We start from the raw sequence: 12,372 nt of genomic DNA on the forward strand, positions 1-12,372 counted from the left end.
ACTCCATCTCAAAAAAAAAAAAAAAAAAAGAAAAGAAAAAGAAAAAAGAAACACATTATGCAGAGTGATATATTTCTAAAATATATATTTTTTAAAAAGCAGATTTCAACGAAATCCAAGATTCTTCCAGGAACAACAGCAAAACCACTCTCAATGCATTTGAAGAAATAGAGGAGTTCCCGGAAACGTCGGTGTAGAAGCGGACCCCAGAGCTGGTGTGCGCGTGCGCTGTCTGGCGCTGCAGGCGGAGTCACCGACTCTGCAGAGAGGATTCGAGGGATGGTGGAGTCCGGCTCTGCTGGCCTAGAAGCAGAGTGCACCCTCATGCTCAGTGCTCAGTGGGTGCCTGAACTGAGGGGCAGTTGTCAGTTTGTCTGAGTGGGAAACATCCTGGATTTTGTTACTTGGCAAAGAGTTGGTGTAAACCTACAGCCAGCAGCAGTCTGGAGCCTGGGAGCCTCCTGAAGTCCTGGGTGAAGCCTCTGGTTTTACCAATTGCAGGTCAGCTTGGCTGGGAGAGATGGGTGGCGGGGAAGGGGCAGGAGCCTTGAGGAGGAGGGAGAGGCGTCTTTCCTCCTACAGCTTCCCCCTGTCAGCCCCAACCCCAGCCCACACATTGTACCATCTCTCCTGCTGTGACTGGGTTGCCTGAATTTGTGGGAGACCCTTGATTCCATCCCAGAGTGTGGGGGGTACGGAGGTAAGGCGGATATCCTGGGGGAGGAGGGGAATGCGCTCTGGAAATGCCCTTCTGGAACCCTTCAGGGAAAAGGAGACCATCCTTGGAGTGAACGTCTCCTGGCACCCCAAGGTTCAAACTATCTCAAGCTGAGAGATGTTTTTAGTAGCATAATTAACACAGGGTTTTAACTTTCAATATGGAAAAGACATTTCATTTGGGAGTGAAAATTACTACAATGAAGTATGTGATTTTAAAAGTGGAGACAGATTGGGGACTTTGGGGCTGGATGTAAGTATTATATATTTGGCCTCAGGGTGCCCAGAGCAAGACAAAAAGCTTTTCTTCACACACACAAAAGTCTGCATGAGACAGCAAGTCCTGCTGGGCCGCTGCGATCTGGGTGAAAGGGCCTGGCTCTTTTCCTTGTCCTGGCCTCGCAGTAGCCTCTGTGCTGGGATCGTGGCTTCAGCTGAAGCAGAAATAGCAGGTGCTCGATCGATACCATCTTAGCACTCAGCAGTTAGTCGCATACCTCAGTATGTCTCGGTGGGGGAATTTAACAAAATGCCTCAATTGCTTTGGTACGAAGTTTTTTTTTCTTTTAACTGTGAATTTTGAAGCTAAAGGGGAAGCTTGTGAGAGAGAAGCATCTGCCAAGACTTCGAGCTTATTTTTAGGTCCTCATCCTCTGATGTTCTCCTTCTGAAATGACACGGAGTCAGTCTGGGGGGCAGAGGTGAAGTGGAGACGGAAGGATTTTCCAGGTGACTGCGGCCAAAACCACCAGAACATCCACTCTGCCGCCATTGTCTGGTGAAAGGATTCATGTAAAAATGTTCGAGGTGGAATTATAAAAATAGTAACCATAAGTGTTAATCTTAAATAGCAGAAATAGAAATTTGGCCTTCAGATAACATGGCGATTGATTAGTTCATCTGGCTTGAGGCAAACTGAGGAGTCCGGGCCTAGCAGTGCCCTCTGGGCCGGTTTCTCTGCCCTGGGCCACTCTGTGTGCCAGACTAGCTGGACAGATAGAGACTCTGTGGCCCTGATGGGGCCGGCTGGGGAGAGGTGGGCTGGGGTGTGTGAGGCTTCACCATCCACAGCAGCCCGTGCCCTCCCAGCGGACCCAGGGAGTAACCGCGTGCTCTAAGCCACAGTGGTTGGGGCTGGGCATGGGCCTCTGAAGAAGAGAAGATTTGAGGGGGACTGTCCTAGAGGCAGGAGGAGCGGATGTGTTCCAGAATGGGCAGAACTAGGAAACTGAGAAAGATTTTGGCTCAGTAGAATCCAGCAACTACTCCAGATGTTGGAGATGTGTAAGCAGAAGCTGGTCAAGCACTTAATGAGGAATGTTGTTGAAAATGGTCATTGGAAGAAGTTTAAGGTCCCTTTGAGCCTGGAGATTGTACAAATCAGCATTCCACATCTGGAGTTGGCTACCCGCATTAAGCCTGAACAGACATCTTTGTCTGAAAGGAAGTGGTTTGGATTCATGACGCCACGCTCTACACTATGGAGCTGGGAATTCCAGAATTGCTTTGACTCAGATATTAATGGAGAAAGTTATATCCATTAATGGATAAAGCCATATCTGTTATGGATAAAGCCATATCCAGAATTGCTTTGACTCAGATATTAATTAAGATATCCAGAATGCTTGACTCAGATATTAATGGAGAAAGTTATATCCATTAATGGATAAAGCCATATCTGTTATGGATAAAGCCATATCCAGAATTGCTTTGACTTAGATATTAATGGAGAAAGTTATATCCATTAATGGATAAAGCCATATCTGTTACGGATAAAGCCATATCCAGAACTGCTTTGACTCAGATGTCAATGGATAAAGCCAATTATTGATTTCTATTTGCCTAACCTGCCAGCTTTTGTCCCAGTGGCGAATGGAGAGCCACATGGATGTTTGTCTCTCCCACGTTTTGGTGATCTGCTGTCTGTGGGTCTGGATGGAATTTGTTGGCAAGACCATTTTCTGTATTGGATATTCTTCCCAACAGTGTCCACTCCAAAAGGCTTTCAGCCAAAAGATCTGAGCCTAGGTAGGTTTACCAAGGGAAGCCATGAGTCAAGAAGCATCAGAGTGAAAAGGACCACTTCCTTCATTTTACCCCCGGAGGCTAATGCTCCGAGAGGAATGTGTACTTGGGCAAGGTCATGCAGGAAGGTCATATCAGAGCTGTGCAGGCTGGAGTGTCCTGATTCTTGGACCACAGATGTCTCCTTGAGCCATTATTTACTTATTTTTGAAAAGCACAGTTATTCCATCATTTTGAGTCTTTCTTTGTAGTTGGCTTATATTGGGGGCAGGACTATTTTCTCAGGTGTCTCATTTGGCAGTCAACATTGTCCCCTATGTTCCCTATGACTAGTTGAAAATTCAAGTGTGCCCATAGGGGTGCACAAAACCACACCCACACACACACCCCCACACACATACCCACACCCCATTAAACCCATGGGTCTATCAGGACATCTTAAAACTCCGTGATTGACATTTCAGTAATTTCAGGGGAAGGCGTTTTCCAGGGATGGGGTCTCCCAGGCTCAGATAGTGCCTTTGGCTGCAAATGCTCCTTTAGCTAAACTTTTCCTCAGGAAGAATTCATTATTCTAGACATTATGTGATATATCTGTTTGGAATAAAAGGTGCTTAACCTTCCTCCCTGGGATGTGGGAGAAGGTGCTGGAGGTTGTACTGTGAAGTCTTTAAGCTCTTAGAAGGCTCCAGCCTGAGAGAGCCCAGTATTATTGACATTCCTTTCCTTCCTCAAGGCCTGGTGACCTGTGACCTTTCGCTCTGGGCAGGGCCCAGGTAGATGGGCCGTCATCCGGGCCTGTAAGCCGTACTTGATTTCTGCATTGATTTACATTTTTTTACTGTGATCTTGATTCTAAACACAGAATTGTCACTCCATTCTCCCTGAATGTGCCGGATCCTTGTAAATTCTCATTTACCTGCTTGTTCTTAGTGTTGTGTGTGTGTGTGAAACTCTATGTTCAAGAAAGAAATCATACAAAGAGTAAGAACATGTTTGTGCCATTGAAGAAATGGTTTTTTGATTTCTAATAAATATTTATTTTGCCTTGTTATGGCCACGTTTTATCCTTGCCTTAGGTGTGCCAATGTGCAGACTGATTAGAAACCCTAGAGTGTTGTTAACAGGAGTGGGTAAAGGGAAGGCCAGTTTTTGGACCTGAAGCATTATCATTGGTTCCGGCTTAGGAACAAAGCCAGCAAGCCATAAGACATGTCACCTTTGTACGTATTTGCATCTCAAAGCGCATTCACATCAGGTAGCCAATTTGAACCACTCAGCAGCTTTGGAAGCAGTTTGAGTAAAAGGAGACTCAGGGGGTTGAAGCGATGTGCCCAGGGATTCACAGCCAGATAATGCCAGTGGTTCAGGCCGTGAAAGCCCTCAAAGAGTGCTCTATCCGCTTCTGCACAGCAAAACAAACCACCATCAGAGTGAACAGGCAACCTACAGAATAGGAGAACATTTTTGCAATCTACCCATCTGACAAAGGTCTAATATCTAGAATTTACAAGTAACTTAAACATATTTATAAGAAAAAACAACCCCATCAAAAAGTGGGCAAAGGATATGAACAGACACTTCTCAAAAGAAGACATTTACGTGGCCAACAAACATATGAAAAAAAGCGCATCATCACTGGTCATTAGAGAAATGCAAATCAAAACCACAGTGAGATACCATCTCACGCCAGTCAGAATGGTGATTATTAAAAAGTCAGGAAACGATAGATGCTGGAGAGGCTGTGGAGAAACAGGAACACTTTTACACTGTTGGTGGGAATGCAAATTAGTTCAACCATTGCGGAAGACAATATGGCGATTCCTCAAAGATCCAGAACCAGAAATACCATTTGACCCAGCAATCCCATTACTGAGTACACACCCAAAGGAATGTAAATCATTCTACTATAAAGACACATGCACACATGTTTATTGCAGCACTGTTTACAATAGCAAAGACCTGGAACCAACCCAAATGACCATCAATGAAAGACTGGATAAAGAAAATATGGTATATCTACACCATGGAATACTACATAGCCATAAAAAGGAATGAGATCATGTCCTTTGCAGGAACATGGATGAAGCTGGAAGCCATCATCCTCAGCAACTAACACAGGAACAGAAAACCAAACACCACATGTTCTCACTCGTAAGTGGAGCTGAACATTGAGAACATATGGACACAGAGAGGGGAACAACACACACCAGGGCCTGTTGGGGGGTAGGGGGTGAGGGGAGGGAACTTAGAGAATGGATCAATAGGTGCAGCAAAATACCATGGCACACGTATACCTATGTAACAAACCTGCATGTTCTGTACCCGTATCCCCCGCCTTTTCTTGGAAGAAATAAAAAAATAAGAGGGCTCTATCCATCATGGCTGTTGGCTGTCAAATTATTTTGAGTGAATAGAAACCCATGGTTCCACCTGGAGAACAGAAGGTATAAATCCCTCCTGTCTACCACAGAGGATTTTCACGAGGAGGCAATGAGAGAATGGATAGGAAAGAGCTGACGTTGTTACTATCATTATTACCGATCAGCCTAATTCATAGGTATATGCAGTTCTTCATTCCTTTGAGTTATTTCATAAGGATGGCTGTTCTCAACTTGAACGCCAAGTCTTGAATGCTTGTCTTGATGGGTTGTGGAACTTGCAACCAATTTGTTAATAAGTGAAATACTGCATTTGGTGAATTATTTACTTAATTCAGATGATTCCCAGAATAATTTCCTTCACTGGGATGTATCTTGTTGAGTGGCAACAAAACAGGGATTGTACGTGATTCACATCCTAGCTTAATAGGCGTTAGTCCAAAACCTAGGAATGGGCCATCCGTGGGGATGTTTTGGGTGGATAGGTAGAAAAAGGGTGGAAACCCTTGTCATAGGATATATTTCTGGGAAGGAGATGCCTAGGTCAATAGGTTTCAACATTTTTATGGTTCTTGATACCGTGAAAAATTACCTCCCCAAAGGATTCCATCAATGTGTTCAGCCTTTGAGATTGTATGCCACACTGTTTACAAAGTTCTTTCGGTCATGTTGGTTATTGTTTTGTAGGTTTGGTGAGTGTCGTATCCCAGTTTAACAGGTAGGGAGATCGAGATTTGGAGACAGACGGAATGACATGCGAAGTTCACAATCCTTTTTCCTGGCTGGAGGATCCAGGTTCTCTGAAGCTTAGTTAGTCTAGTATCAAGAACTAACATTTTTCTCACTGCACCAGCACCCCCTCTGACAGTAACAGCAAAGTTCTGCAGAAAGGATTCAGTCCAACTCAAAAAATGTATCTCACCTGCTATGTGTGAAGATTTAGAACCAATTCAACAACAATTGAACATGAAGTACGGGCAATGATAGATGACACAAATATAAGTAAGACAGTTTCATCCATTTAAGATGGTGGTAGGAGGGAAGAAGGACATGAATATTTATAAAGTTCCGTGCACTTTACATACATGTCTCATTTAATGTTTATAGCAATCCTTGTTACTGTCTAGCTGTTCTATTTCTTTCATCGGTTTTCTGTTTTATTTTTTAAAACCATCATATTTTGTCATTTCAAAACCATCATACTTCTTAAACCTGTGACCCCACCACTTCCGTATCAATAGCTGTAGTTGGTTTTATCCCCTATTTTACAGTTAAAATGGAAGCCGTAGGTTGGAAACACCTTCAACTTCGGACCACCAAACCTGTGAATTTATTTGCACCCACATTCCTAAGCTTTGGTTTCCTCCCCCTTCTCCCTCCTTCCCTCCTCCCTCCCTCCTCCCCTCTGTTCCTCCCTCTCTCCCTCCCTCCCTTCCTTCTCTCTCCCTGTTTCTCTCTTTCTGTCTTTCTGACAGAGTCTTGCCCTGTCGCCCAGGCTGGAGTGCAATGGCATGATCTCGGCTCACTGCAGCCTCCACCTCCCGGCTTCAAGCAATTCTCCTGCCTCAGCTTCATAAGTAGCTGGGACTACAGGCACCCACCACCACGCCTGGCTCATTTTTTGTATTTTTAGTAGAGATGGGGTTTCACCGTGTTGGCCAGGCTGGTCTCAAACTCCTGACCTCAGGTGATCCACCTGCCTCAGCCTCCCAAAGTGCTGGGATTACAGGCGTGAGTCCCTGCGCGCAGCCCTGCCTTTCACTCAGAGCAAGAAAACTCCTGTCTAGGGACCTCTCTTTATGCCCTTGAGCTTTCTTATGTTTCAAGACTGTGAAAGTTATTCTTTCCCTTAATATGTAGTTTCTAAAAATGAACTTTTTCTGTTAAACATTTAGTCTATCTGTAGCTAATGGGGCTTTAGTATTTTTTTCCCCTTAATTATACTACATGAATCCCCTACAGACCTCAGTTTTTTGGTTGACTTTGTTTGCTAGTCAGGTTCCTGTTCTTTTTCTTGGCAGAATGGGGGAAACTTTAGCGCTGGTTTTGCCTTGATGGGATGTAAGCTTCTGGGCTGTGCCACTGACTTTGTGCTGTGTGCAGGGACCTTCCTGGAGTTTCACATTGTGCAACCCAAGCCTGATGGGGCAGCCCTGGGCGAAATCCTCTCTTAGTGAGCCTGTCAATCACTGGCTTGGTAGGTGTTCCGGAACTGTCTGCCAAGTACTAGACTAGGGTTTTTGGTGTGTCTGCTTTGGGAACAGACATACAAAGGTCTCTACAGGTAGATCACAAGCCCCTTGAAGGCAGTATGTGTGGGAAGTATAGAGATATTAGAAAAGCAGCCGGGCACGGTGGCTCACGCCTGCAATCCCAGCCCTTTGGGAGGCCGAGGTGGGCGGATCACCTGAGGCCAAGAGTTCGAGACCAGCCTGACCAATATGATGAAACCCTATCTCTACTAAAAATACGAAAATTAGCCAGGCTTGCTGGCGCATGCCTGTAATCTCAACTACCCAGGAAGCTGAGGCAGGAGAATCGCTGGAACCCGGGAGGCAGAGGCTGCAGTGAGCCGAGATCATACCACTGTACTGCAGCCTGGGTGACAGAATAAGACTCCGTCTCAAAAAAAAAAAAAAAAAAACAACCCAAAAGACAAAAAACAAACAAAAACTCTAAGCAGCTATTTCCCTTCAGACTCTGTTTTTGTCAGATATGCAAATACAGGCCTTTCAGACGCTCCCTGGTCCTGCTGCCCTGGAACATCCGTGACCTGTATAGGCTTCTCTCCCAGCGTCATGGCCCTGGTCACCCCCATGGGACTCTCAGGCTTCAGGGTTTCCCCAGCTGCCACTTTTCATTTGCTCTTCCTATTGGAGCATTGACTGTACGTGGTTCACCATTCCCACCCTCTGTGGTCTCCAGTGGCTATCTTGGGGTCACCCTTGTGAGGGAAGTGACAACTCATGCTTCCACAGAAGCCCTTCCAGATAGCTTTACACTCAGCAGAGCAACTCTCATTTATCCAGCAAAACGCACGGAGCTCCTTCTATGCGTTAAGTGCTGTGGGTACGACAAAGAATAAGACAAATGCTATCCCTGCTCTCCTGGAGCTTTTGCAGTTTAATCAAAGAGACCGACAATGACTTCCCCTGCCCCAGTGTCATAAAGCATTATGGTTGCAATTTGGGTAAATGCCAGTCTAGTACTGTCAATGAGCTTGTATAACAGAGTGGCCTAACCTAGCCTGAGTCATGTTTAACAGTAAGTATCATTTAGCTAATCGAAGTGTGGAGATGGGGAAGGGTTTCAGTAAGTGGGAAAAATGTGGGCAAAGGTAGTAGGGAACTTTGTGCATTTGAGGACTGGAGAAGTCTTATGTGGCCAAATTGCTGGGAGCAAGGGCCCAAGTGACATGAAATAAGGCTAGAGGAGTGGGCAGAGGCCAGTGCATGTAGGACTTGGACAGCCGTGGTGAGGCTTTGAGATCTCATAACAAGGGTAAGAAGCCACCAAAGGATTTTAAACAGGGGAATTGTTGAGTGTGAACATTTCCTTGTTTTAGCCTGGTGTGGTGGCTCACGCCTGTAATCCCAGCACTCTGGGAGGCCGAGGCGGGCGGATCATCTGAGGTCGGGGGTTCGAGACCAGCCTGATCAACATGGAGAAACCCCATCTCTACTAAAAAAAATACAAAATTAGCCGGGTGTGGTGGTGCATGCCTATAATCCCAGCTACTCAAGAGGCTGAGGCAGGAGAATCGCTTGAACCCAGGAGGCAGAGGTTGCGGTGAGCCGAGATCATGCCATTGCATTCCAGCCTGGGCAACAAGAGCGAAACTCCATCTCAAAAAAAAAAAAAAGAAAGAAAATTTCCTTTTTTTTTTTTTCCCGTGGATTTGCGGACTTAAATGTGTGTTTTTTCCTTCCACTGTCCTTTGGGACATAGTAACAGTTTGGAGGGTGTAGAACGAAGTGTTTCACTTGGAAGTGATGGGGACAATTCTCAGGAGGTGGAGGAGGTGACTGGGAAGGAAGATGAAAAGAAGGCAGGCCCATTGGTGGAAGATGAAGATGTTTCAGTAGAGAAGGGATGTTTGAGCATGCTCGTTTATTCAGCTCACCTCTATTGGTCACTTTCTAGATTGTAGACATCAAAAAAGACACTGCTAATGCCCTCAAGATGGGATAGAAGGAGGGGCAAAGTGGCAACGAAGTCAGGTAGATGAAGACCATGTTGGCTATGAAATGAAAGTTGGGTTGCATTTTGAAGGAGAAACAGGCATTATTAGCAGTCTGAGGTGGGGTGGGAGGTGGAGGACAGTGGGGGAGAATTCTGGTTACGGGAGTCGGTCTATGTGAAGGCCTAGAGGAATAAACGGCGGGAAGGACACCCGAGCGGAGACGGCCCAAAGGGAGATGAGTGCAGGGAGGCGTCGGGGAGGGAGGGAAGATCAGGAAGGGCCTTTCGTGCTAGGAATTTGAACTTCAATGATTTATTAAGTATATATTCTGTGCTAGGCACTGAGCTAAGTGCTTATATGTCTTAGCCCACTTGATCCTCACAGTAACCCCATGAAAGGGGCACTATTATTATGATCATTCCCATTTTATAAATGAGAAAAAATGCAAATGTAGCTTGTTAGAAATAATCAAAATAAAACTCAAAGTGGCAAAAACCACACAGCAATATGTTATAGATTAAAAAAAAAACAAACAAACCATGCATCTAATTAGAAACTCTAAAGGCTGTAAAAGGGAAAATTAGACTTGATAGGAATAATCAACCCTGAAACCGACTGAAGCCACAGTGATATAAATTGTACGTTGTAAATTTTACAAATAACTAAAATTTGAGGGAAGAATAAAGTATTCTTGCCAAAATTTACACCTGGAAAAAGCTGACCTAGAAAAATTGGACTCAGAAATAAAACACAATGGAACATTCACAGCGGGAGAAGGAAGCTTGGCAAAACTTAGGTACAAAAGCTGATAAATCACGTTTTTACTACAGAATTCAGAAGGAAGAGAGTTTATTCTAATGCAAATAATTTTGGTGAAGTACAAAAATAGAAAAAAATGCTGAAAAATTTAGAAAGAATATGTGCTTTCCAGAACAGTGAATATGAAGTAAAATTGGCTTAGTGGGGTTCAATTTGGAAGAATGAAAATGTATAAATATATAATATTTATTTATTTATTCATTCCAGATAATGTTAGTATTTTTGGTAAATACATTTGAAACTATGATTATGGATTCATTGGGGGTACAGATCATGGAATAAAAACACTCTTTATTGGCTGCTGTGGCCTAAGAGGATGGCGGGGAGGGCCCTGGTGGGGCTGGAGAGGGAGGGGGCGGCATCCAGCAGAAGGTCCTTTGAGGAGAAGAATCATGGGAGGCAAGGGATTTGGGCATTTAGGACGTGGCAGGACTTCTTGAAAGACTGTATTTGCAAACTATAGCTGTGGGTCACATTTCTATGTGTCCAGTGCCCTGTTGTTGACTTTCACCACCTCTGCTGGCAACAGCTGGAGCCCAAAGACCTCCTCACACCTTGCCTGGGAATAAGGGTGGGCATATTCTTTCAAAATGAGAAGTGACAGCTGTGAAGAATAGGCCTCTTCCAAATTTTCCATGTTGGGAAGAAACATTAGCTCCTCAGGGGGTGCATGAGGCGTCTGAAGGAGGCTCTCTGCTCCATGAGGTCAGTGCAGAGCAGTGGGCATGCCACAGTAGCAATGCTGTGTGGGTTACTGTCTGTTTGTGGACAAAGGGCCGCTCAGTTTCTTAATATAGTCATATGTCATCTTTACCATTAAGCCCTCATTTCTCTTTCATATTTCATCTACAAAACAGCACTTAAAAGTCTCCTCTGGATTTCGCAACGAATGCTGAAGTTTATAGACTGTACACTTAGTATATTGCTATTAACCCAAATATAAAAATTGGAAAAATAGCAAGCCTGCACAACTTGTTTCTACTAGCACTTATACATTACAGGCATACCTCAGAGATATTTCAGCCTTGGCTCCAGACCACCACAATAAAACAAATATTATGACAGATGAGCCACACACATTTTTTGATTTTCCAGTACATGTAAGTTATGCTCACACTATACGTAGTATGTTAAATGTGTAATAGCATTATGTCTAAAACATGTACATTCCTTCATTAAAAATGCTTTATTGCTAAAAAAGCTAACCATCATTTGAACTTTCAGCAATTCATGATCTTTTTGCTGGTGGAGGGTCTTGCCTTGATGACGGCTGCCTGATCAGGGTGGTGGGCACTGAGGGTTGGGATGGCTGTGACAATTTCTTAAAATAAAACAACAATGAAGTCCGCTGCATTGATTGACTCTTCCTTTCATGAACCATTTCTCTGTAGCATGAAATGCTGTTTAATAACATTTTACTCACAGTAGAACTCTTTTTTTTTTTTTTTTTGAGATGGAGGCTCGCTCTGTCCACCAGGCTGGAGTGCAGTGGCGCAGTCTTGGCTCACTGCAACCTCTGCCTCCTGGGTTCAAGTGATCCTCCTGCCTCAGCCTCACAAGTAGCTGGGACTACAGGCACCTGCCACCATGCTTGGCTAATATGTTTGTATTGTTATTAGAGAGGGGGTTTCACCATGTTGGCCAGGTTGGTCTCGAACCCCTGGCCTCAGGTGATCTGTCTGCCTTGGCCTCCCAAAGTGCTGGGATGACAGGCATGAGTCACTTCGCCCAGCCGAACTCATTTCAAAATAGGAGTCAATCCTCTCAAACCCTGCTGCTGCTTTATCAACTACGTTTATGTAATATTCTAAATCCTTTGTCATTTCAACAATGTTCACAGCATCTGCAACAAGAGTAGATTCCATCCAAGTAACTACTTTTTTGCTCATTTATAAGAAGCAACTCCTCATCCATTCAAGTGTGATCATGAGATTGCAGCAATTCAGTTACATCTTCAGGCTCCACTTCTCATTCTCTTGCTGTCACGTCTGTATGACTTCCTTTACTCAAGTCTCGAACTCCTCAGAGTCATCCAAGAGGGTTGGAATTCACTTTTTCCAAACTCCTGTTAATGTTGATATTTTGATCTCCTCCCACAGATCCTGAATGTTCCTAATGGCATCTAGAATGCTGAATCCTTTCCAGAACGTGTTCTGTTTACTTTGCCCAGCTCCATCAGAGGAATCACTGTCTATGGCAGCTACAGCCTTATGAAATGTTTTTTTTTCTTCCTTTTTTTTCTTTTTT

General features: G+C 44.4%; 2 protein-coding genes across 4 annotated transcripts in view; both read left to right on the top strand.

The window, feature by feature from the left end:
* TRPV3 (transient receptor potential cation channel subfamily V member 3) overlaps positions 1-922 on the top strand; it is a 42,713-nt gene extending 41,791 nt beyond the window's left edge. Inside the window, exon 18 of one of the 2 annotated variants that reach the window (XM_030800074.1) lies at positions 103-920. In XM_030800074.1, coding sequence (XP_030655934.1) covers positions 103-197 — 95 coding nt within the window. In that variant the 3' untranslated portion in view covers positions 198-920. Of the gene's footprint in view, positions 1-99 lie in introns of both variants that reach the window. The other variant, XM_030800075.1, reaches the window with a different exon arrangement.
* Positions 261-12,372, top strand: part of SPATA22 (spermatogenesis associated 22) — a 68,754-nt gene continuing 56,642 nt past the window's right edge. For both annotated transcript variants that reach the window (XM_012501569.2, XM_003277835.4), the window contains exon 1: positions 261-700. The gene's annotated coding sequence lies outside the window, so the exon portion shown is untranslated. The remainder of the gene's footprint in view (positions 701-12,372) is intronic.

Source organism: Nomascus leucogenys, chromosome 19, assembly GCF_006542625.1.
Source record: "Nomascus leucogenys isolate Asia chromosome 19, Asia_NLE_v1, whole genome shotgun sequence".
NCBI lineage: Eukaryota > Metazoa > Chordata > Mammalia > Primates > Hylobatidae > Nomascus > Nomascus leucogenys.